Source organism: Diabrotica virgifera, chromosome 2 (genome assembly GCF_917563875.1).
Source record: "Diabrotica virgifera virgifera chromosome 2, PGI_DIABVI_V3a".
Taxonomy (NCBI): Eukaryota; Metazoa; Arthropoda; class Insecta; order Coleoptera; family Chrysomelidae; genus Diabrotica; species Diabrotica virgifera.
This window is the reverse complement of record NC_065444.1, coordinates 31,322,888-31,349,183: the sequence shown is the minus strand read 5'-3', so window position 1 is coordinate 31,349,183 and position 26,296 is coordinate 31,322,888. Positions and strand designations below refer to the sequence as shown.

At 31.1% G+C, this 26,296-nt stretch overlaps 2 protein-coding genes across 4 annotated transcripts in view; one reads left to right on the top strand and one right to left on the bottom strand.

Annotated features, from left to right (window-relative positions):
• Positions 1-26,296, top strand: part of LOC114337816 (relaxin receptor 2) — an 800,386-nt gene that overhangs the window by 464,388 nt on the left and 309,702 nt on the right. For all 3 annotated transcript variants that reach the window (XM_050643561.1, XM_050643559.1, XM_050643560.1), the window contains 4 exons: positions 7,650-7,721; positions 8,924-8,995; positions 16,280-16,351; positions 16,893-17,033. In XM_050643561.1, the coding sequence (XP_050499518.1) occupies positions 7,650-7,721; positions 8,924-8,995; positions 16,280-16,351; positions 16,893-17,033 (357 nt within the window). The remainder of the gene's footprint in view (positions 1-7,649; positions 7,722-8,923; positions 8,996-16,279; positions 16,352-16,892; positions 17,034-26,296) is intronic.
• The window catches only part of LOC114337818 (uncharacterized), a 55,859-nt gene continuing 54,467 nt past the window's right edge, over positions 24,905-26,296 (bottom strand). Inside the window, exon 4 of the mRNA XM_028288353.1 lies at positions 24,905-25,226. Within this exon, the coding sequence (XP_028144154.1) occupies positions 25,018-25,226 (209 nt within the window). The 3' untranslated portion in view covers positions 24,905-25,017. The remainder of the gene's footprint in view (positions 25,227-26,296) is intronic.

Genomic DNA, 26,296 nt, shown 5'->3' with positions numbered 1-26,296 from the left:
TCTTAAAGTTCTTTTTTTTTAATTAGTTATGTTCGATAATAAAAAAGTTAGGTACTTTAAAAACTAGCCATGTTTGTTATCAATACAGGGTGTTTTTAAATAAGTATTACAAACTTTAAGGGGTAATTCTGCATGAAAAAATAATGACAGTTTACTTTATAAACGTATGTGAGCAAATGCTTCGTTCCCGAGATAGGGTGTGAAATTTTTCTTGCAAACCGAAGATTTTTATTTATTACTTTGAAACCGCTTGAGATATGCAAATGAAATTCTGTGGTTATTGCGCATTTTTGACATACAATGGAGAGTTTAATATTCACCATTGGCGGGCATACGGGTAATATAACCCATACAGAGACACAGAAAGAAACTCTACAAAAGAAAGAAAAAAGACGAAAACCTTGGATGACTCAAAAAATACTGAAGATCATGGAGCAAAGAAAAGAAAATACAGAAACAAAAACCCAGATAAATATAGAGGTAAACATAAATTAATAAGGAACAAAATAAAAGAGGCATTTTTGAAATAAAACAAATGTGGAGTAAATATATGGACATAATAATGGAACCAACAAAAATTGATAGCGAGCAAGCTCCAATAGTATGAAAAGTCCAATATGCTATAAACAACACCAAATCTTTTTCAAACTCAAATTTAATTTTTTAGAACATTAAAAAACCTTCAAAGTGCCGATTTTTGAAAGTTAAAAAGTTAGTTTGTTGTAAAACTGCAAAATAAGTGAAAATAGTTATTTGTTAATAACTTTTACCAAAAATACCTTAGAAGTTTAGTGTTTCACCAAAAGTTGGGTATTGGGGTACTTAACAAACCCTCAAAATTTGAGACCGATCCATTTATTAGTTTAAGAGTTATTTTAATTGTTTTTTCCAGAGACCTTTATTTTGCAATAACATAAGACAGAAAAAAATGAAGATAGGGCAATTCTGCGTATGCCAAATGAAACTAGAAAACTAATTCTATCAAAATGTACTAAAAAAAGATAAAAAAATTATCTAATATAGTCAAAATTCCTAATGCCAAATTTGTGAAATTTTGTAGTTTATAAACATTTAGAATAACTTTATAAATATTGTCCGTAGAAAATAGTTATTTATGATATAAATGTTAAAAGTACACGTTTAAGGCACGCATGTGAAAGTTTGCAGAATGAGCGAAGCGAGTTCTGCAATTCACATGAGTGCCTTAAAAATATACTTTTTAACACGCATATCATACAACATTTTTTCTACAAACGTAATTACAGGACAATATCTACAAAAACTTCTACTTGAACTTGACTGATATTCCATTTTTATATTTTTTAACATTACATCAAAATTGTCTATACGGTCAATACGAACTGCAGTGCCTTAAAATTTTTAAAGCACTAGTGCCTTAAAGTAGCATTTTTAACGCTCGTATGGAGGGCTAAAAATTGCATTTTTAACACGGTTGTAGAAAATAGTTATTTATGATATAAGTGTTAAAAGTACACGTTTAAGGCACGCATGTGAAAGTTTGCAGAATGAGCGAAGCGAGTTCTACAATTCACATGAGTGCCTTAAAAATGTACTTTTTAACACGCATATCATACAATATTTTTTCTACAAACGTAATTACAGGACAATATCTACAAAAACTTTTGCTTGAACTTGACTGACATTCCATTTTTATATTTTTTTAACATTACATCAAAATTGCCTATACGGTCAATACGAACTGCAGTGCCTTAAAAATTTTAAAGCACTAGTGCATTATAGTAGCATTTTTAACGCTCGTATGAAGTGCTAAAAATTGCATTTTTAACAGGGTTGTAGAAAAAATCATTTCATATTAGAAAAGCTGGTATTTTACACGAATTTTTAAAAATGTAGTTCAATTGGTGACTAGTCGTGGTAAGTGAAGGGAGAGCTGGGAGCCGACAAATGCACGAGTTCAAAAACTAAAAAAGGCAACTTAAACTACTATCATTTTTATATATCTTGGGATCTACTGAATATATTTTGATCGTTCTATTTTTAATTTATATGTAATTTTTCTCTGAAATACAAATATGCAATTTGTCTAGACATTTATTAATTAATAAACAGTCTAATTTGTTTAAAAAATTTTTGAAAAAATAATTTTTTTCATACTATCATACTATCATACTATCATACTATCATACTATCGTAATTAATCATAGAAAAATTTAAGGAATATTTTAATAAATAAATTATCTTCAATAAATAATTATCTAATAAAAATCATTTATTTATTAAAGTGTACTTTAACTTTTTCTATGATCATTAATGATACAATGATTAAAAAAATAAATTTTTGTAAAAAAAATATTTTTTCAAGAATGTTTTAAACAAATTAGACTGTTTAATAATTAATAAATTTATAAATAAATTCCATATTTGTAATTTACGTAGAAGTTACATACACATTAAAAAAGAAAAGATCAAAATCCATTGAGCTGATCTGAAGATACAGAAAATTATATTCGTTTGAAATTGCTTTTTCGGTATTTTAACTCGGTGGATTTGTAGGTTACCCCTAGTAACCGTTTGAACTACATTTTTGAAAAATCGTAGAGGGTGCTGTGAAGGTACAATGTTTGTGCAAATTTAAAAAAATCCAAATCCCATTCTTTAAAATTGCTTTAATGAGATTCCTGAATTATTATAAACAAATTAGATGTGAATTACAAAAAAAATATGGCTAACTTTGTCCCAAATGAACAGGCTAATTTTTTTTTTGAAAATTCGTGTTAAAATACTATCTTTTCGAATATATAAAAAGATTGTTTCTACGGATAACATTTTTAAAGATATTCTAAATATACTACAAAATTTTAAAAATTTGGCATTAAGGTTTTTTGACTATATTAATTATTGTTTTTCTTTTTTTAATAAATTTTGATACTATCACTCTTCTACTTTCATTTGGCATACACAGAATTGGCCTATCTTCATTATTTTCTGTCTTATCTTATTGCAAAATAAAGATCTCTGGGAAAAACAAATAGAATAACTCTTAAACTAACTAATGGATCGGTCTCAAATTTTAAGGGTTTGTTAAGTACGCCAATAGCCAACTTTGAGTGAAAAAAATTAATTGTTTATAAATTGTTTATAAGGCTCTGGCTCATAAACTAAAAGAGATAAAAAAAATATTTCAAATAAAATTTGTTCCTTAATAAAAAACGAAGAAAAAAACGTTAACTTAAATCCAACAGGTATAACTCAAGATATTGTAAAATTAGTGTACAATGCAAATTGAAAATTGCAAAATAAGTATTTTTCGAAGCTTTATCGATCGTTACTCGGCTTTTGCGCATGGAAATGAGGCTTAGAAGATCTCATTTTAAAGGTCGATTAATAGGCTTCCAAAAAAAGTTTATTAAAGTACTTTATCTTCATTTTTTTTTTAAGTTATACCTGTTTGAATTTGTAATTTTCTTAAAAAAATTGTACATTAATTTGTTCATAAGGGTTTCAAGCAAATCTGAGCTATAAAAATTTATACTTTAATTAACAATAATGATAGAAGGACTCAAAAGGAACATTTTGAGTATACGAAAATGTTCGTAACTTTACTTTTGGCCAAGATATCGATACTTTAATAGCGCAAGCTCTGAGGCACAAGATCGACTCACAGCGTAAAGTTGTTCTGAAGCTATTTCATTGTGTCATTAATTATTCTAAATGGAAAATAAGCCACAGTTGGACTAAAAAATTATTTTATTAACGTTTTGACGTCCAAATAGGACGTCGTTGTCAAAATAAAAAATATTAATAAATTAAACAAAAATTTTGTTGCTTATTAAAAAATTCTTCTAATAAATTAATTTAATCTGACTGAATTATGACATATTCATTTTAAAGTAGTTTAAACTGATATTGCCAACATTTATAATTTGCGTTCGTGGGACGACTTTACTGAAAGATAGTTCATTCGATTACATGAAACCAACCCTAACTCAAATTTTTAACTAAAGATTTAACTATCTTTCAGTAATGTCGTCCCAGAAACGCAACTCATAAATATTTGCAATATCATTTTAAAATCTTTTGAGTCAGATTAAATTAAATTATTAGAAGAATGTTTTTCTAAGCAACAACATTTTTGTTTAATTTACTAATATTTTTTATTTTGACAACGCCGTCTGATTTGGACGTGGAAACGGTAATAAAATCATTTTTTAGTTGAATTGTGGCTTATTTCCCATTTATAATAATTAATGCTACAAGGAAATAGCTTCAGAACAACTTTACGCTGTGAGCCGGTCTTGAGCCTCAGAGCTTGCGCTATTTAAATATCGATATCTTGGCTAAAAATAAAGTTACGAACATTTTCGTGAACTCAAAATGTTCCTTTTGAGTTCTTTTATCATTATTGTTAATTAAAGTATAAATGTTTATAGCTCAAATTTGCTTGAAACCCTTATAAACAAATTAATGTACAATTTTTTTAAGAAAATTTTAACTTTAAACGGGTATAACTTTAAAACAAATGAAGATAAAGTATCTCACAATAAAACACTGAAAAACGTTTGTTTTCTATAATTCCACAAAATTTATTACAACTATGTTATTACTACAGCTGTTTCGGCAAAGTGCCTTTCTCAAGTGATATATTTTACAATGGGTTTGCCTTTTTAAGTCTTTAACTGAAGAGGTTGAGGAGTGGGGAGCTGTTTGTCTCGAGTTGGTCATTCAGAATTATATCTGTATTTTTCAATTTATTAATTTCCATTGATTCTAAAAGTGATAGCTTAAGGCCTTTATTTTGAATATGTAGAATTTGAAACTCTTCATTGAAAGAATGATTATGATCTAGAAGGTGAAGTGCGTATGTAGAAGTGTCTGTTTTTCTATTGTTGAAAGCCCTTTTGTGTTCTGCTATCCGTTTGTCAAAAGTTCTGCCAGTTTGACCGATGTAAGTTTTCGGACAGTCACCACAAGTTAGTTTGTACACACCACTCTGTAGTTGCTTTCTCTTTCGGCTTTTATTGTTTTTAATATGTTTGCTTAAGTTGTTGTTAGTTCTGAAAGCTGGTGTTATTCCTTTCTTTTTTATGTATCTGGCTATTTTTGTTGTTATCTTGCCAGTATATGTGAGAGAGCAGAAGGTACTGGGTTCTTTCTGTGGTGGTGGATACACTAATTTCAAGGCTTTCTTATGGAGTTTTTGGTTTAAAATGTTGTTAACTGTTTGTTCGTTATAGCCATTGTTTACTGCTATTTGTCTAATGATATTTAGTTCTGTCTCGAAGTTATTTTTTGTCATAGGAATTTCTGTCAGTCTATGTATCATGCTATGGTAGGCTGCTAATTTGTGTTGTGTAGGATGGGATGATGAATTGTGTATAGTTGTGTCAGTATGGGTAGGTTTGTGATATACGGGGAACTCATGTTGGTTGTGTAGTCTGGTAATCGTTACATCTAGAAAGTTTATGGAATTATTCTGTTCTGTTTCTATTGTGAACTCAATATTACTATGAAGTGAATTAATGTATGATAGAAATTGGTCAAGTTGTCTGTTAGATCCTGTAAAGCAGACTAGTATGTCATCCATACTAGAAGATAAAGTAATTTAACAAACTTTGTTTAGAAGCCTATTGATAAAGCTTTAAAATGAGACCTTATAAGGCTCATTTTCTTGCGTAGAATCGGAGTTACGATCGATAGAGCTTCGAAAAATACTTATTTGGCAATTTTCAATTTGCATTGTGCACTAATTTTACAATATCTTGAGTTCTAACTGTTGGATTTAAGTTTAGTTAACGTTTTTTTCTTCGTTATTTATTAAGAAATAAATTTTATTTGTAACATTTTTTTATCTCTTTTAGTTTATGAGCCAGAGCCTTATAAACAATTTATAAATAATTAAATTGTTTTAGACAATAATTAAACAGCAGACAAAAATCCATAAGAAACCGTGGAGTTTGTCCATCAGAATTGAAAAGGACACGGTGACCCCTCTGGCGCCTAGACTATTAAGCATAGAGCAATCAAGAGCAGCCTTTTTGTAGATGAAGAAATTTCTGAGTAACCAAAGACTCGATCTGCAAATCCGATATCGGATGGTAAAATGTTATACCCACCATATTCTTTTTTATGGTGTCGAAGCTTGGACTGTTAATGTTGACTTAATGAGAAAGCTGGAACTTTTGAGATGTGGCTTTTCAGGAAAATTTTGAAAATACTGTGGACCGATTATGTTAAGAGACAGAGAACTTTTGACCACCATTATAAAGAGAAAAACGGCATATTTGGGGCACATACTTAGAAATGATAAGTACGAGTTATTACCACTGATTAAGAAGGGTAAGATTGAAGGAGAAAGGGGTCCTAGTAGACGACAAGTATTCTGGCTGAAAAACATTCACGACTGGACTGGGTTAAATACACAGACGCTTTTCAGAAAAGCAGAAGATACAGACGAATTTGCAATGGTTATAGCCAACTTTCATTAGTGGAGTCAACACTAGAATAAGAAGAAGATTTCTCTATAATCGGAAGCTGTCTCTTTTATTGTATATATCTTTTAGAATTATATTGGAAATTAAATTTCAGTTCCGGGGGCTATTTTCATTTGTAACAGATTTACGTGCATTTTATTTTCAATTTCCACATCGTCATTTTTTAGATTATAATAAAATATTTTATGAATTATTTTGCAGTCAATATTTGATATATACTCAGCCTACTAATAAAATCCATAAATATTTCAATCGGTGTTATTGTTTAACATAATTATGGAAAAGTATTAGTAAATAGTAGTGAATAAAAAATAATAGTCACTGCGAATAGTTTTTATTTTAAAAGAAATATAGTATGCGGCAAAATAAATAGTACTGAAATGTTTATGATTATTTATATATTTACTATTCACGATATAGCCTTGCAAATATTATTTACGACGACGTTCCCGATAAAACAGATGTTAAAGATGCCCTCTAGCATGAAAAAATCTTTAATTCTAGTCCGCAATTCCGAAATGTTAGACGGTGGATCAGCCTGCATCCTTCAGCATTCCCTATATGTACGCATCAGATGGCGTTAGGTCTGGTGAGTGGCGATCTCGGAAAATCATCGCGCTGTATAGGGCTTTTCATCGATTGTCATTTGTTTCGAGCTTCTGTCATGTGTCACATAATATTAATATGTATACGTCATACGTCTTTGGTTTGTATCATTGGTTATATCAATAAGGTATGACGTAGATATATTAATATTATATGACACATGACAGAAGCTCGAAACAAATTACTGTGAATGAAAGCTCTATTCGAAGAGACTCCCTGGCCATGTGACAAGTTGCTCGGTCCTGCTGGAACTATTGTTGATTTTAAGCTTGGACCGTTTTCGTGATCTTTTCCGTATGACCGAAAATAGTACTCCACGATAAAAAAATTTTCTGCAAAACTGAGAATCATCCTAAAGCACCTAATATTAACAAAACATTCTGAAACCGCTTAGTACGTTTCGGCGCATGGCACATACAAATTTGAGGTATACCTACGTATTTCAGTACTGTTTATTTTTCCTAATACGTATATATGTATAATGTTTTAAAGTATTTTTAGTGTTTGCAAATTTAATAAAAGTAGTTAAAAACCATATAATCTTGTTTAATATTACTTTTTAATTTTTAGGTATCTTGACAACAACCATATTAAAATATTCCCAAAGAATCTATTTCCAATAAGAAATAAACTGCATATTCTGTAAGTACTGCATTCAGCCAGCTTATTTTTGAAATAAAAATATTTTATTAAGTCTATTATAAAACGATTTATGATCAAGTACTAATTGCAAGCTGTAAAGAAGATGCAGATCTTATGCTTAGAAAGCTCAATGATGAATACGAAAAATTGGAGATGAGTTTGAATATGTCAAAAGCAGAATGTGTGTAAATAGGCATTGAAAACGAAGACCCGCACTTGGAAATTAGACAAAGGAACAACGGAACGAGATATCGATTATAGAGTTCAACAAGGCAGAAAAAGTGTTCAAATTCTGAATTCAATACTTTGGTCCAACAGAGCTACTTTGTAATTACTTGTAGTTACTTTGTACAAAGTAATTCTAAAAGTCCATTCTTACATATGGAGCATAATGTTTTGGCAAATGACAGCAAATGGAAAGAAAACATTTGACACGGTTGAAATGGACTACCTGAGAAAAGCCTGTCGTGTATCAAGAAAAGAACGTATACATAATACTGAAATTAGAAGAAAAACAGAAAATTCGGAAAGAATAGAAACTATTCTCTGTTTCAAACGTTAGAATCAGTACGGTTGTAAATTGCAAGCGGATTTGTCATTCTGTCAATTTATTCATAAAAATATTCCTCCTTTCACGGACTTTTCCTCCTTCCATCTTTCACGGCCGATACCGTGCAGAGCGGCAACCTTATCAATAAGATTCTCATTTATCTTGTATTGGGGTTATCCTTTGTACACTGAATCTCATGTTTGAAACGCGGTATAGATAGTTAATATGGTATGGACAAGTGCAGCGGATGGACGACAACAGATGGCCAAAAAGAGCTATGGAATAGAATCCAAGTAATGAAAGGATCGATACAAGGTGTTATGGAAACCATGAAAGATAGAGACATTGATGAAGACACCTGAAGAGATGGGGAAAAAGATGGGGATCGAAATGCGGGAAGCGGCAGAAGCTGTAGGACCCCGCTTATACCTATATAAAACGATTTAAGCTTATCGTTGCAAAAGCCCAAAAATTGGATTCTCGCCAAAGCTTTTGCCGTTAAAACTTCATCCCCAATATGAACTCGTCGGAGATCTCGGCACTTAACCATTAACTGTTGTCCAGCCAATGAAGGCCACCGAAGACCTTTTTTCTAAATATAGTCTTAGTTTGAGAATTAGCTTTGCCACAAATATATTTTTTTTACTTTTAGCTCACTGATGTACAACGATATCTCAAAAATACATGATGAGGCATTTTCCAGCTTGGGACACCTTATTGAATTGTAAGTATTATTTTTTTTTATTTATATTACTATACCGAGTGGAGCACCCAAAAGATTCCATCCTGATATTTGGCAATATTCCATCATCTTTTACATGAATGGGATCATTTTTTAACGATATAGACAGGTGTCATTTGTCAATTTCTTCTCTTCCAGTACCACAAATTCTTAATCTTAATTAGAGCATGGACCTTGTATAGGAGAGGAAATAAATAACACCTATAACTTTTTTAAAGTAAGACGAATCGTTATGATACCTCTTGCATTCGATTACAGTGGTTTCATGAAAAAAGTTGACCTATTGGCATGAGGGACAAATGAAAATTGCAATGTTGTAGGTGGAAAATGTATATCAAAGTGTTTAAAAAATAAAAATTCACAAATTCATCATCATTATCATCTTTACCGAATTTTAAATGATAATTCTCACAATGGAGTGTGTTGTTACATCATTTCTAATTTTAACAATCACACCATGGTCTTTAAATATGACAGGCTAATTTTTCAACTTCCTGTGGAACTGTCATTTCTGTCCTGTCAACTCATTGTCACTTTCACTTGCTACCTGACTTCCACCATTTAATCAAGTCACACTACAGCTCAGATGTTACCTAGGGCATAATGGTAAAATTTTTCTAACATCAATGTTTTAATTGGCATCTTTACCCGATGTTTCCTTAACGGACCACGTATATAGGGCTTTGACCCACATATTTTTGTAAAATTATATCTTGGTGGTTAGCATGTAAACTTCACGTGAGTATAATCCACAGCTTTTTAACCCTAGTCAAAATTTCAATCTTTGCATTATTTTATCAGGTTATATTCATTTTAGGTAAGCACTGATGATGACTGGTAAACCAGTCGAAAACTAGTTCTGATTGTGATGTAGCCCTTTTTAGAGATTTTAAATATACCTTTTATAAAGGATTTACTGTTTTTTTTTAATTGTTCCAAACATGACAATCGAAGAGGAGGGGAAGCATAATTATTGAATTGTCTCATTTATTATTAACTTTACCACATAATTGTACATAAACAGAAGAGAATTATATGTTACTACAATTTTTGAAACTTCCAATGAAACACTAACCAAACTAAGTAGATAAAAGACATAAAATTAAGTGAACTTAATGCATGTAAGTTATTATTTAATAATAACTTACATGCATTAAGTTCACTTAATTTTATTAACTAGCATGTTTTATTGGTTGAATTTGTCTGTCGATAATTAAGTTTCACGTCAGCTAACATATTTTAATATTTCAACATTTTTTTTTTAATTTTGGACCCTGTTGTGGAGAATTTTCCAATCCCCCCTCCTCGTAGACCCCACTGGTTCTCTCGAAAAATTGTAGTAAATCGTAATTGCAACAATTTCAGTCCTTACACTGTTTGTCAAAAAGTTGAAAATGGCGAAGATATTGAACAAAAACAATTGCTATGAAATCAATCAGGTTTTACGCTCGCATTTTACCGCATACGTACTACCTTAAATATTGATTTTATCAAAAAAATCAGAGATCAAAATTGTACAAAATTTAATTCTCTTCATTTTTGTATAGGTTCAAATTTGTTGTAAAGCTAATAATAAACGAGACAATTCAATAAATCAATAATTATGCTCTAACTATCACTATGTTTTCCCCATAACTCGGAAAATATCGACCGCACGAAAAAAATTATAGAAAATTGTATTTTCAACAATTTCAGTTTCTACACTTTTTGTCGCAAAGTTGAAAATGGCGGAGATATTGACCAAAAACGGTTCTCGTTTAAAATCAAGATGGCGACTAACGCAACGGTCACATTCAGTCGAGATTTTAAATTTATACTACTTTTGACCCTAAATATTAGAAACATAAAATTTGGGCAGCTCGTAATGCAAGGTCAAATGATTCCGACTGGGCTATCGTTGAAACTTGTTATCCCGAGGGTTTTGAAGTCTCTGAAAACGAATGTTGCTTCGACTATTCTATACGAAGTAACTGTTAAGTAGTAATTTAAAATAAAAACCTCCAGGAGATGGCGTAGATACCGGACGCCAAGTAACTCGTACAGCATCGTTGATGCAATATTCGTATTTAGCCACCTCAAAAACCCCGATATAATAAATTTCAACTATTTTCGTAACGAATTTTCAAAAAACTCCAGCAGATAACGTAGATACAGGTCACCAGGTACCTAGTACAGCATGTTGGATGCAATATTCGTGTCCAGCGCCCTCAAGAACCGCGAAATAATAAATTTCAACTATTTTCATAATGAATGTTCATAAAACTCCAAGAGATGACGTACATGCCGGGCACCAGGTATCTCGTAGAGCATCGCCGTAGCAATATTCGTGCTCAGCGACCTACAACATTGCAATTTTCATTTATCCCATCCCTCATGCCAATAGTTCAACTTTTTTCCTGAAGCTCTCCCAAATCAAATGCAAAAGGTTTCAACGATCCGTCTTACTTTAAAAAAGTAAGAGGTTTAGGCGATTTTAGTGCTTTATCGTCGCCTAGTATGGCATATCGTTAGATAGGTATTTCGAATAAAAAATATAAACGATTTTGACATCTGCGTAGTAAACTAATAGACCTGGATCCCGCGTACCAAAAAAAGTTGATTAATAACAAGCTGAAAATTTGTTAATAGCTTAACGGTGTCTAGTCGGACAAACTTTGATGTATGGGAACACTGGAACAGGGGAAGTTTTAATTGTGGAACAGGTTAAAAATTTGGAACGTCAGATTACGAAAACATTTTTTGTCGGACAGAACTTCCAATTGATTTGTTACCATTAAACTCTCATGCAAAAACCAGACTGGTGATTATCACCAACTGGGAATTTTAATGAGTGGAACTCGAAGAACATGTCAAATGACAGGAATCGTGTTGGTTAGTAATAGCAGTCTGATTTTTGCGTGAGAGTTTAATGAAAGGGTAACAAATCAATTGGATGTTCTGTCCGACAAAACACATGGGACGTTTTCGTAATCTGACGTTCCAAATTTTTAAACTGTTCCACAATTATAACTTCCCCTGTTCCAGTGTTCCCGTACATCAAAGTTTGTTCGACTTGAAACCGTTAAGCTATTAACAAATTTTCAGCTTGCTATTAATCAACTTTTTTTTTGTACGCGAGATCCAGGCCTATAATATAACGGTAAATGCACAAAAGAGATGTATAATCTAAAAATACTTATCTATTTATTTATGAATGAGATTTTTATCATAAGAAATAGCTAATGGCTTTATAACATCCCTTATAGATTAAACAATTTATACGTACACTACTCTGTTAAATGTATTTGACCTGCACTGTGTATACAGTGCGCTGGAATAAGTGTTACCTACCCCCTCCCCTTATTAACTTATTTATTTTTAGTGCATAAGCAAAACGTTCGGACAGGTTGATTTTTAAAATATTCATAGTATATTATAGCATCAATGTTTCGAACTTTACTCGATCCCTCTTCTGGTGACAGGCACAACTTTTTAAATAGGAAAGTACATAATGTGACACCTCATTTAAAAGATTTTAAAATAGGTACTGATTACAAAAATATATAACACTTTAATCCTCTTTAAGAGCGTATGCGCAAAATTTCGTTCGAATTAATTTAAACGCATTTATTTTTTTCGAATCCTGAGAAAACTAATAAGTATTTTTGAAAAATTTAAATGCATTACTACCGAGGGCTGAAATAGTCTAGGCGCCAAATAGAGGTCACCGTGTCCTTTTCAATTCTGATGGACAAACTCAGCGGTTTCTTATGGATTTTTAGCTGCTGATTACGAATTTCGAGGGTGGATTTCGATCCGAATGGTCAACAATTTAACTGTTTATAAATTGTTTATAAGGCTCTGACTCATAAACTAAAAGAGACAAAAAAAATGTTTCAAATAAAATTTGTTCCGTAATAACAAACGAAGAAAAAAACGTTTACTAAACTTAAATCCAACAGTTAGAACTCAAGATATTGTAAAATTAGTGCACAATGCAAATTGAAAATTGCAAAATAAGTATTTTTCGAAGCTTTATCGATCGTAACTCGGCTTTTGCGCACGCAAATGAGCCTTTGAAGAGCTCATTGTAAAGGTCGATTAATAGGCTTCCAAACAAAGTTTATTAAATTGCTTTATCTTTATTTGTTTTAAAGTTATACCCATTTGAAGTTATAATTTTCTTAAAAAAATTATACATTAATTTGTTTATAAGGGTTTCAAGCAAATTTGAGCTATAAACATTTATACTTTAATTAAAAATAATGATAGAAGAACTCAAAACGAACATTTTGAGCTTACGAAAATGTTCTTAACTTTATTTTTGGGCAAGATATCGATACTTTAATAGCGCAAGCTCTGAGGCACAAGACCAACTCACAGCGTAAAGTTGTTATGAAGCTATTTCATTGTGACATTAATTATTCTAAATGGAAAATAAGCCACAATTTAACTAAAAAATTATTTTATTAACGTTTTGACGTCCAAATTGGACGTCGTTGTCAAAATAAAAAATATTAGTAAATAAACAAAAATGTTGTTGCTTATTAAAAAATTGTTCTGATAATTTAATTTAATCTGACTGAATTCAGACATATAAATTTTAAAGTAGTTTAAACTGATATTGCCAACATTTATACGTGGCGTTCCTGGGACGACTTTACTGAAAGATAGTTCATTCGATTACATGAAACCAACCCTAAATCAAATTTTTCATTAAAGATTTAATGAACTATCTTTTAGTAAAGTGGTTCCAGGAACGCAACTCATAAATATTGGCAATATCATTTTAAAGTCTTTTGAGTCAGATTAAATTAAATTATTAGAAGAATGTTTTTCTAAGCAACATTTTTGTTTAATTTACTAATATTTTGTATTTTGACAACGACGTCTGATTTGGACGTGGAAACGTTAATAAAATCATTTTTTAGTTAAATTGCGGCTTATTTCCCATTTAGAATAATTAATTCCACAAGGAAAAAGCTTCAGAACAACTTTATGCTGTGAGCCGATCTTGCGCCTCAGAGCTTGCGCTATTAAAATATCGATATCTTGGCCAAAAACAAAGTAACGAACATTTTCGTAAGCTCAAAATGTTCCTTTGGAGTTCTTCTATCATTATTGTTAATTAAACTATAAATGTTTATAGCTCAAATTTACTTGAAACCCTTATAAACAAATTAATGTACAATTTTTTTAAGAAAATTATAATTTCAAACGGGTATAACTTTAAAACAAATGAAGATAGAGTAATTTAACAAACTACGTTTGGAAGCCTATTAATTAAGCTTGAAAATGAGACATTCTAAATCTAATTTTCGTGCGTAGAATCTGAGTTACGATCGATAGAGCTTCGAAAAATACTTATTTTTCAATTTTCAATTTGCATTGTGCACCAATTTTACAATATCTTGAGTTATAATTGTTGGATTTAAGATTAATAAACGGTTTTTTCTTCGTTTTTTATTAAGGAACAACTTTTATTTGAAACATTTTTTTTATCTCTTTTAGTTTATGAGCCAGAGCCTTATAAACAATTTATAAACAATTAAATTGTTTATAACAATTTTTTGACCACTCGGATCATAATCCACCCTTGAAATTCGTAATCAGCAGCCAAAAATCCATAAGAAACCGTTGAGCTTGTCCATCAGAATTGAAAAGGACACGGTGACCCTCTGGCGCCTAGACTAAAAGTCCCTTATAATAAACAAAAAGTTCCTTTTGAATGATTTGTTTGAAATTATAAATCAGACTAAATTTTCTCTTTTTTCACCCCTGTGTCTTATTAAAATAATCATTATAGTAGTTTTCAGGGACTTTCGACCCCCGATAATACTGTAATCTTTCATTATGCGTTTAAATTTTTGAAAAATACTTATTAGTTTTCTCAGGATTCGAAAAAAATGAAAACATTGAAAAATAATTCGACCGAAATTTTGCGCCTACGCTTTCAAAAATGATTTAAAGTATTATACATTTTTGTAAACAGTATTTCAAAAGCTTTTAAATGAGGTTTCACATGATGTACTTTCCCATTTAAAAAAATCAAAGTTGTGCCTGTCACCAGAAGAGGGATCGCGTAAAGTTCGAAACATTGATGCTATAATATACTATGATTATTTTAAAAATCGACTTGTCCGAGCGTTTTGCTTAAGTTCTAAAAATAAATAAGTTAATAAGGGGGGGGGGGTAACACTTATTCCAGCGCACTGTATGTATCTATTGCACATTTTCTTGAAGTCTGAAATATAGAAAAAGTACACCTCTCATTATTTATTACCTGCAACCAGTACTTATGCACACAATTTATCGATGGTGGCGATATAAAAGTTTCCTCGTTGAAATTCTAAAGATTTTGATTTATCTTTTATCTCCACTTGTAAACTTTTAACACTTTCTCATCATTACTTTCTCGAAACAAAAGCTTTTATTAAGATTCATGAAACTTAAAAAAACATGCCGAGACGAAAAGAATCCTTACACACGTTGGAATTGTAACAAGAAGAGAAATTAATAAAAAATAAATTTTGTGTATTGAAAGCCGTATTTTGGTACATTTTAATATACACTCAGGTGCAAAAAGTTTGATCCATGACTTATTTCTCATTTATTGTGAGTTTTAAGACTTAGGACTTGTTACGAGTATATTATGGCATATATTTTTGGTTAAATTATTAATACACATTAATATACATTGTTTTTAAACGGCATAAGGCCTGGATCCCGCGTACCAAAAAAACGGTGTCTAGTCGGACAAAGGTTGATGCATGGAAACACTGGAACAAGGGAAGTTTTAATTGTGGAACGTGGTTTTAATTGTGGAACGCGTCATCCTGGCAAGTTTATGATTGTAAAACCTAGCAGGTTTTTTTTTAAGTTTATTCAATAGCAAACTTTATATAATATATGAAAAAATGTTTGTCCGATAAATATGTTGGGCATTTTAATAAGTCCGACAGGTAGAACATGTCAAATGACAGAAATTCTATTGGTGATGCGTGATTTATGCATGAGGGTTTATGAAAGGGTATCAAATCAATTGGAAGTTCTTTCCGACAAAATACATGGGACGTTTTCGTATTTTGACGTTCGAAACCTGTAACCTGTTCCACAATTAAAGCTTTCCCTGTTCCAGTGTTCCAGTACATCAAAGTTTATCCGACTAGACACCGTTAATCTATTAACAAATTTTCAGTTTGATATAAATAAATTTTTTTTGGTACGCATGATCCAGGCCTAATACTATATTACAAATGTTTAATTTAAATTATATTTTTATTATAGAGACTTGAGAGGAAATGAAATTGCTGAAATTGGAGCAAAAGTATTTCAGGAACTAAAGCAGCTTGAGATTCTGTAAGTGCTTCTACCTATTTATTTTTTATTATTTATTTTATTTTTATTTTTATTTTATAAAATTCCAAATTCGAAAAAAATGGTATAAATCACAACAGAACATAATTTAAAACATATATAAAAAAACAGTTTTTTTGTCTTTGGTTTGGCCCCTAAAAACGAATAAAATCGAGATAAATACGACAAATGGCATTATAAAGATGTACCGTCACAAGTGTTCGCGTGTTTTTGGATCGTTTGAAATAGTTTAAATACACAGAAGATTTTAAATTTGTACTTCTAAGTTATCATGAGTTTTTGAAGCGTAAAATTTTGGAAATCTTATTTAAAAAAAATTGAAGATTATTATGTAATAAAAAAATGTGCAAGTTCCCTATTAACGATTCCCTGTCTCTATTTGCTGAAAGAACCAGCTAACATAAAAATGACACAAAATATATCACTGCTACAATAAATGCGAGTAATAAAATAACTCTGTAATCTTTACTAGAAAATGCATTTTGCAATTTCAAGTGCAAACATAAATGTTTTATATTTGCAGATACTTGCAGAACAACCAGATATCGTATATCAAAATTGATTCGTTTCCCAAGTTACCGGTTCTGCAGCTCTCGCTTATGGAAAATAAAATAAACAGCATCGATGGAGGAGCATTCGCGAACTTGACACAACTTAGAAGTTTGTAAGTATTCCTTGATATGACTAGTTGTAAACAAGTTAGGAAAACTCGATATAAAACGAGAAATTGAGAGGTTTTCTTCTAAGAGAAAAAAAACGTTTGTTATTTATTAATTTTGAATGCAAGAAATATTTTGACTTAAAACAGAGTCCCAGATAGGGTCTAGGGTCTAGGCAACCTAGGCACTTATCTAGGATCCGTAATTTTTGGGGCCCGAAAATTAGGTCCTTTTTAATTTTTATAATTAATTTTTATTTTTATGTAACAGAAAAACGTTATATTCATCATTGAGGCGCTCAGACCAACAGTGCCCTAACCTCAAAAATGAAGTTTTGGCATAAATACAGTCTTTGCATTTGTATTTCCATTATGCTGATGGGACGGCGCTACAAATTATGTAGCGGTGTTTAAGCCAAATATAGCTAGGTTGCAGAGGCGTAGCTACCGCCGTATCAGTCGTATCAATTATACGGGGCCACCGACATTCAGGGGCCCCAACGCGGCATGTCGAAATAAAATTCCATTCAAAAAATTGAACAAAATATTCTGCAATTATTTCACTATTAAAACGCTTTGAAACAATGTAGGTACATATATTATTGGGATATCGACATTTTCGTGTATGGATTCTTTATTATAAACTATATTTATGTAACGTACTGGTACCTATCTATTTTCTGCCTCTAGCCCTTCTATAACAACAGAGGTTTTTGCACACACCGTTGGCTGTGTGAGACATTGTATAATATATAATGCGAAATTGCAATATTTGTAATCGCTTTATCTTTGATAATTTGAAACATTGAAACACTGTGTATTGTTTGCGTATATTTTCGGGTAATCTGTCTATAAATTTTATTTAGATATATCTATTTGCCGGTCGCTCGTCGTTAAGGAACAGAGCTTCTTTGTTTACGTTCCTTTTCAATGTCTATTCACCCTTGCCTTGAAAAAACTGAATCTGTTTTAAAACAATATGAGTCTTAATTCAAATCTGTTTTTCGACTTTGGATTATTAGAGTTTATTAGATTTATTATTATTATCTATATTTGAGTGTTACAGGCTGAACTTATTAGTTCCTAAGTTATACTATGCAATTTGCAATTTATTTAAATTTTGAAATATACAAGGTGTTTCATTAATAATTGGAAATAATTATTAACTGTATATTCCTGGGCTCAAAATATGTATTAAGATTTAACCCAAATTACCTAGTCTGAAAATGCTTCTTACAGAAGCTAGAGCTCTTTGAAAAAGGCGTCTTGTAATTAGTTTTTTTTTTAATACCTCCAGAACGCTTCTATTTAGGGAAACCAAAACTGCTACACCTATTTATCTTCCTTTTTTATGTTTAACTTTTAAGCCTTTTTGACACTGGATTATTAAATTGTGAGGCATTCTAGTAATAAAAGGTACTCTTGCTTTAAGTCGGTACCGTTTTCGAGAAATGTCGATTTAAAAATTTTGTGTTTTTTTAATGTGAGAAAAATTTTCACAAAAAAACTATGAAAACAAAAAACTAAAACTGGTACGTTTATTCCGGAGATAAATCGATTTCATCAATTGCGAATTTCTAGCACCGAATATGCGTCCATTTTGAGTAGGTCAACGGTAATTTTATCGCATTATTTTTTGTGTATTTAATTTTGAAACATCTTTGACACTAGATTATTAAATTATGAAGTATTCTTGTACTAAAAGTTACTCTTGCTTTAGGTCGGTAAAATACACCGTTTTTTGATTTTTTATAATGATCAAATTCAAAGAACGAAAAAAATTTAAATCGATTTTTCTAGAAAACGGTGTAGTCTACCGACTTAAAGTAAGAGTAACTTTTAGTACTAGAATACCACACAATTTAATAATCCAGTTTTAAAAATGCTTAAAAGTTAAAGACAAAAAGTTATGCGATAAAGTAACCGTTGCCCTACCCAAAGAGGATGCATATGACCGGTACTAGAAATTCGCAATTTATGAAATAGATTTATCTCTGGAAGATAAATAGCCGTACCAGTTTCAGTTTTTCTAAATAGATGTGTTCTAGAGGTATTTCAAAAAAACTAATTGAAAGGCACCATCTTCAAAGAGCTCCAGCTCCCTTGGGAAGCCTTTTCGGAGTAGGTGATTTCGGTTAAACCGTAATATTTTGAGCCCAGGAATCTACACTTAAAATATTTCCAATTATTAATGAAACACCCTGTATTGTTTTGTTTTATTTCATTATCTTTTACTTTGTAATAATATTGTCGATTTGTGTAATTTCAGTAAACTGTATTTGTTGTTGTTTTTTTTCCTACTCTTTGTACCTTTGCTTTGTCCATAAAATTGTAACATTTTCAGTGACCATAAAGTATATTTCTATTCTATTCTATACACGCGTTTTTGCTGCTTTTGTTGAACATTTTTTTAGACTATCCCATATCAGTTGTGGAAAAGGGCCCCGTGACAAACTTTGATAGGGGGCCCCTGTGGGGCTAGCTACGCCACTGCTAGGTTGTGTAGACTCTTGCTAATCCGAAGATTTAACGTTGCTGCTTTTATTGATATATTAATCTAAAAATTCTCAATTTGTGGCTTAGGTCACTGTTACTCTGAGCGGCTCAATTATTGCTAAAACGTATCCAAATTATGCCAAATTGTTGATTAATAAAGTCGACAAGTGTGGAAAAGCCTCCCCATGCTTAAGGCCTTGTTCAGATAGGGCAGTTTGCCAACGTTTGACGCCGCGGTTTACCTGAAAAGCCCAACCGGCGCGATTCGAGTTGCCAAGAAACAAATGGAATTGTACATATGCAACCGATCCGTCGTCAAACCGCGGCGGTTGTAAGTTTACTAGGGGAGGAATGAGACCGAAAGTCAATAGCTCTCATGTGTAAAACAAGCCCTAAGCATCCATGTCAATGTGTGTAAGTATGATCGAATTTATCGCCTATTGAGCCTTTACTAAACAGGTGTATGTCCAACATTGCTAGATATTTAAAATCAGGAACTAATGGTTCGGTGTGTGCAGGCTCGCTCATTACTATTTATAGTGAGCGATATTATAAATATAATATATATTATAGTTCCCCGTGCGTGGCAAGGTTAACCCTCATTAATCGCTCAGATCCTCCAAATGGTATAATTAAAAGAAAGATAAAATAAAATAAAAATTCCATTTTTATTCAGTAGCCTTCTGAATCGACGATTTTCGACTCTTGTTGGAGTCTCATCGGAGAGAACGTAGGCCTGTTACTCCATACTTCAAGTGATCAACACCGAGAGCTTATCCCCCACACCGCAACTGACGTGAATGGACTAGGTGACTAGCGTCATCTGGCAATTGAAAGATGAAGTAGTTTTCAATCCTAATAGCGATATTAATAATATTTAAAAATATTAAAATATTACTAAAAGATTTTTAAATTGAAAACTTATTGGTCCATTTCCTTGGTAACACCTCCATGGCTTCTAAAATTTGCAAGCCAGATGGTTGCTGAAGCGAAGAAGACAAGAGGGAATTCAAAAACTTACAATTAATATTTTAAATATTATTAATATTGCTATTGGGATTGAGGCTTCATCTTTCAATTGCCAGATGACGCTAGTCACCAAGTCCATTCACGTCAGTTGCGGCGTGGGGGATAAACTATCGGAGTTGGTCAATTGGAGTATGGAGTAGCAGGCCTACGTTCTCTCCGATGAGACTCCAACAAGAGTCGAAAATCGTCGATTCAGAGAGCTGGACTGCGCTCCGTATTCTAATTGAAAAATAAGATTGTTTTGCCTTCGCATTGCAACTGAATCAAAATGGAGTTTTTATTTTATTTTATTTTTATATTGGTCGTTACCTCTTTGAGTAACTACGTCCATTTTCTGTTGGAATTTACCAGCTGAACAGACGGGGTCGTGAATTGTAAGTTTTTGAATTCCCTCTTGTCTTCTTCGCTTCAGCATCCATCTGGCTTGCAAATTTTAGAAGCCATGGAGGTGTTACCAAGGAAATGGACCAATAAGTTTTCAATTTAAAAATCTTTTAGTAATATTTTAATATTTTTAAATATTATTAATATCGCTATTAGGATTAAAAACTACTTCATCTTTTAAAAGAAAGATATTTTCTCATACTGGTGGACACTTGGAGAAAATTATTTTAGTAATTTAAATTTAAATTTAAACTGTCGGGGATAGAGTTATGATAATGGTTGTAATATATCAGGTAAATATAAGTGACTCCAGTCAAGAATAAAAGAATATATTGGTTCTGCTCATATTATACTGTACTCAAATCCTTCATTAAATTTGAAAACGATGTAGCCAAAGTTTATATGGAATTGTTATACGAGATTGTTTAATGGAGGCTCTATGATGTTTTGTGGTGGAATTTCCTTGAGGGGAAGTGCGAGGACTTGGTGGAGGCTCTTTAAATAGCAAGGCTCTTCTTTGAACATTTTGTTCTTTTACTATATGTAGAAATAATTTCATATTAGTGTATGATAAGACATGGACCCCTCACGTATTGCATGTCCTCAGTTAAAAGACATATTAAAGAGTAAAAACTTTTAGTTTCTTTGTTATTAAAGATATCAGAACAACTAAAAAAATAAAATGTTCACAAAATATGAGACTATAACATAATTTAATTTTTTGACCCGATATAAGAAGTACAAAAAAGAAGTTTGAGTAAACCTTTGCCCAAGTGTGTAAATACTAAAGAAAAATCTAAAATAATAAAAAAAATTAGCGGAATCTACAGAGTGTTCCAACGAAAATTTGACCCCCACCCCAGTAACTCAGAAACCAAGAGTTTCTTCAAAATTAAAAAAAAATCATGTCAATTTGTATTGAGGGGATGGACGAATTTTCATGCAAAATTCGTCCCCCTTTCCCTGCCCCGCCTCAACCCGCCAGTTTTTTTGTAATAGCAAGTGTAGTCGAGTGGCATATCATGTGAAAGGTATTTGTTTTCTTTACAGGACCCTCTATTTTTTTTAATTTGCGGAATATCCTTAAAGATAATTGTGGATTTAACTGATTTATAATATATTTGTCAAGTCCAAAATCATCATCAAACTTATTACGTAAATTAAAAAAAAAATAGAGCGACGTTTAGAGAAAAAAATTACCTTTCAAATGATGTGCCATTCGACCACACTTTCTATTTTAAAAAAAAGTGGTGGTTGATGCGGGGCAGTAGGGGGTTACATTTGAGGGCATGCATTTTGCATGAAAATTCGTCCCCCTTCCATTAAAAATTGACGTGTTTTCTTTTTAATTTTGAAGAAACTCTTGGTTTCTGAGTCTCTGAGGGGGCCAAATTTTCGTTGGAATAGACTATATGAAAAAAATCAACTATTAGGCTATTGATTATGTCGTACTATAGAAAGGAACTACAACGTTAACGGGGTTTTATTATTTCATATGGCAATGAATCTCTATATATGAAAAAACCGCGGAGTGCTACCATTTAAAGGGGTGCGTTTTTGAGAAATGGGTGAATTGGTCCCTGGGCACAGGTTACATTAGGGTGAGTTCTATGTACTTTTGGTACAAACACGTCCACATAAAAATTGTTCCTGGTTAAATTTGCTTTCTAAATATAAGTTTTTAAAGTCTACGATACTTTTTTTTTACAAAAATATATTCAAAGAAGAAGCACAAAGAAACCCAAAAGAAAGAAATCTTGTTTTTTGTCCCATAACTTTTGTCCACGGGGATATAGGTATAAACATTGCTTCACAGAAAAAAAAATTACATATTTTCTCTTTAAAATGATGTTTGGTAGAGGTCATTAGGGTTTAAAGTTTTCGAAATATGATTTTTCAAAATTCGCCACTCACAGCAATTTTGGGCAATTTTCCTTGTTATTTCGCAAATATGGTTCTGTAACTTTTTTCTACGTAACTTTAGGCATATGTACATGTAAGAGGAATAGAAATCAATTACCTTTAAAATGTTCTACTGTATAATGTTGTACGACTTCTTTTAAAGAGGTTATCTTTTTCAAGATTTGATACTTTTAACGAGTTTTTATATTTTTTACGATTATTTTTTAAATTTCCCATTAAAACTTTTTTTCCTACAGTTAGGTATATATTATATAACAAAAAAGAAAGCTTATTCTGTTTTCTTTAAAATGGTGTATTATAAAAAATTCTAGGATTATTTTTGAATAAGATATGCTTTTTCAAAATGTAATAAGTACTTGCAACGATTTTTGATTTTAGGATTATTTTTTAAATTTCTAATTAAAATTTTTTATGTAATTGTGTGTTATGATTGAATCTTATTTTTAATAGGTAATACTTTGGATCCACTTGACTCGGCCGGGCAAACTTCAAAATATGGATTAATTCCAATATTTACTGTCAAAGCTCCTGCACCACAAGATTTGCTTGAAAAAATAGCATGTAAGTAACAAAGGATGTATAAGAAACTGCGGCCGTAGGAAGATAGGAATTAGTTGTTCAATATTCTGCAAAGGGTGCATGTGCATGGGTACTAATTGTGGGAACTCTAAGATAACTCAGGTGTCAGAGGAATATATTGAAGGTAATGCTTACGAAGAGATGGACTTTAATTTTGAAAATTTTTTAAATGTCAACGTTTAAATAATTTTAACTAAAGTGATGTTTTCTAAGACTAATGTTTATGTAATTTTTGTAAAAGAAAGCCCTCTTTATTGAGCAATATATAGTATATTCATGTACAAGAGAAAAAAAGGTATAATGACAAATTAAAAAAATTATCCTAAAATCAAAAATCGTTGCAAGTACTTATTACATTTTGAAAAATAATATCTTATTCAAAAATAATCCTAGAATTTTTTGTAATACCCCATTTTAAAGTAAACAAAATAAGCTTGTTTTATTATATATTATATGTACCTAAATGTAGAAGAAGAAAAATTATAATGAGAAATTTCAAAAATAATCGTAAAAAATGTAAAAAATAATATTTTTTTATATTAAGTATTATAATATATAATATATAATATATAATATATAATATATAATATATAATATATAATAAATAATATAATATAATATTATATTATTTATACTATATACAATATAATATATTATATAATAATATTATTTTATTTTTATATTATATTACAAAAAATCGTTAAAAGTATAAAACCTTGAAAAACCATAATCTCTTTAAAAAAAGTCGTACAACGTTATACAGCAGACCATTTTAAAGGTAATTTATTTCTATTCCTATTACGTGTACCATTGCATATACCTAAAGTTACGTAGAAAAAGTTACAGAACAATATTTGCGAAATAACAAGGAAAATTGCCCAAAATTGCTGTGAGTGGCGAATTTTGAAAAATCATATTTCGAAAACTATAAATCCTAATTACCTATACTAAACAGTACTTTAAAGAAGAAATCTGTAGGTTTTTTTTTCTGTAAAGCAATATCTATACCTATATCCTCGTGGTCAAAAGTTATGGCACAAAAAACAAAATTTCTTTCTTTTGGGTTTCTTTGTGCTTCTTCTTTTGAATATATTTTTGTAAAAAAAAGTATCGTTGACTTTAAGAAGTGATATTTAGATAGGAAATTTAACCAGGAACAATTTTTATGTAGATATGTTTGTACCAAAAGTGCATAGAACTCACCCTAATGTAACCTGTGCCCAGGGACTAATTCACCTATTTCTCAAAAACGCACCCATTTAAATGGTAGCACTCCGCGGTTTTTTCATATATAGATATCCATTGACCATATGAAATCATAAAACCCCGTTAACGTTGTAGTTCCTTTTAGCTATCTTATTTTGAATATAATCAATAGCCTATATGAAAATTAATTAAAATAATTGTTATTCGTCTAATTGTTTATATTTATATTGTGTGACAAGGAGAGGAAAATTGAAACAAAATTACGAAATAAAAACACCTACTGTTTATATTGTAAGCAAACGCTCTTACATTATATTTTAACAACATAATATTATACCATTTGATGCAGAATCAAAATAAATCAAATAGCCATCTATAAAGCTCCATAAACGCAAGTACGGGGTTTTGGAGCTAAATTCTTTGTTCCGTTGCATCTATCGGACTTGCAAATTCTGCAATTTACAATTTTGGCGTTGGCGGTTTTTGTAATATTTGAATTTCTAAGCCAGTCACAGTAATTAGTATACTTGGTATTTTGTGGTGGAGTCCAACATCTTCTCTCTACTAATTTCAAGGCCCCATCTAAAAAGGATACTATATAAAGTGTTTGACTATTTTAATATTAAAATTGCTGTAAAGTTTCTGTTATGACCCTATAGAAATAATAGAAATTAAGATAAATTTGGAAAATTTTAATTGTAAGAACTTACAACTAATAGATTGTGTTGCAATATGTAACCTATTACAAATTCTATGTTATGCAGTTGAACCCGCTTATTAGAATACCGGTTATAGGAGTATCCCAGTTTAAAAAATATATATTTGAGGTCCCGAAGCGTTTCCATGGACTGCTTAATAAATTTATCTTTTTAAAGGAATACATTTAACAAAAGGTGTCAAAATAACACCTACCGCTTCTTAAAATATTTTTCTGGTAAACGGATCCCGCGTACCAAAAAAAAGTTAATTAATAGCAAGCTGAAAATTTGTTAATACCTTAACTGTGTCTACTCGGACAAACTTTGACGTACGGGAACACTTGAACAGGGAAAGTTTTAATTGTGGAACAGGTTAAAAATTTGGAACGTCAGACTACGAAAACGTCCCATATATTTTGTCGGACAGAACTTCTAATTGATTTGTTACCCTCTTATTAAACTGTCATGCAAAAATCACCTGTCATAATTCTTGTCATTGGACATGTTCTATGTGTCGGACTTATTAAAATGGCCAGTTGGTGATAAATACCAGTGTTCCCATACATCAAGGTTTGTCCAACGAGACACCGTTAAGCTATTAACAAATTTTCAGCTTGCTATAAATCAACTTTTTTTGGTACGCGGCATCCAGGCCTAATAAGTTTTTATGTACATAATCCTAAAATTTTAAATTATGTCTCATTTACTAGAGTCTATGAATACTTTATGACTTTATTATCAGCACCAATTCGGCACTTCTTCGGCAAATCTGCAGGTCACAAAGTACTTTTCATTTATCAAAAATTTGAATTGCGCACCACTCCGTTGCCTGTTAATAAATTTTTGGATACAGACAAAAAAATCAGGGTAAGATTAACAATTATTATTGAAGAAAAAATAAGTAATGTTTTGTATGTATTTTAATAAGCATAAAGATATTATATTGCATACATT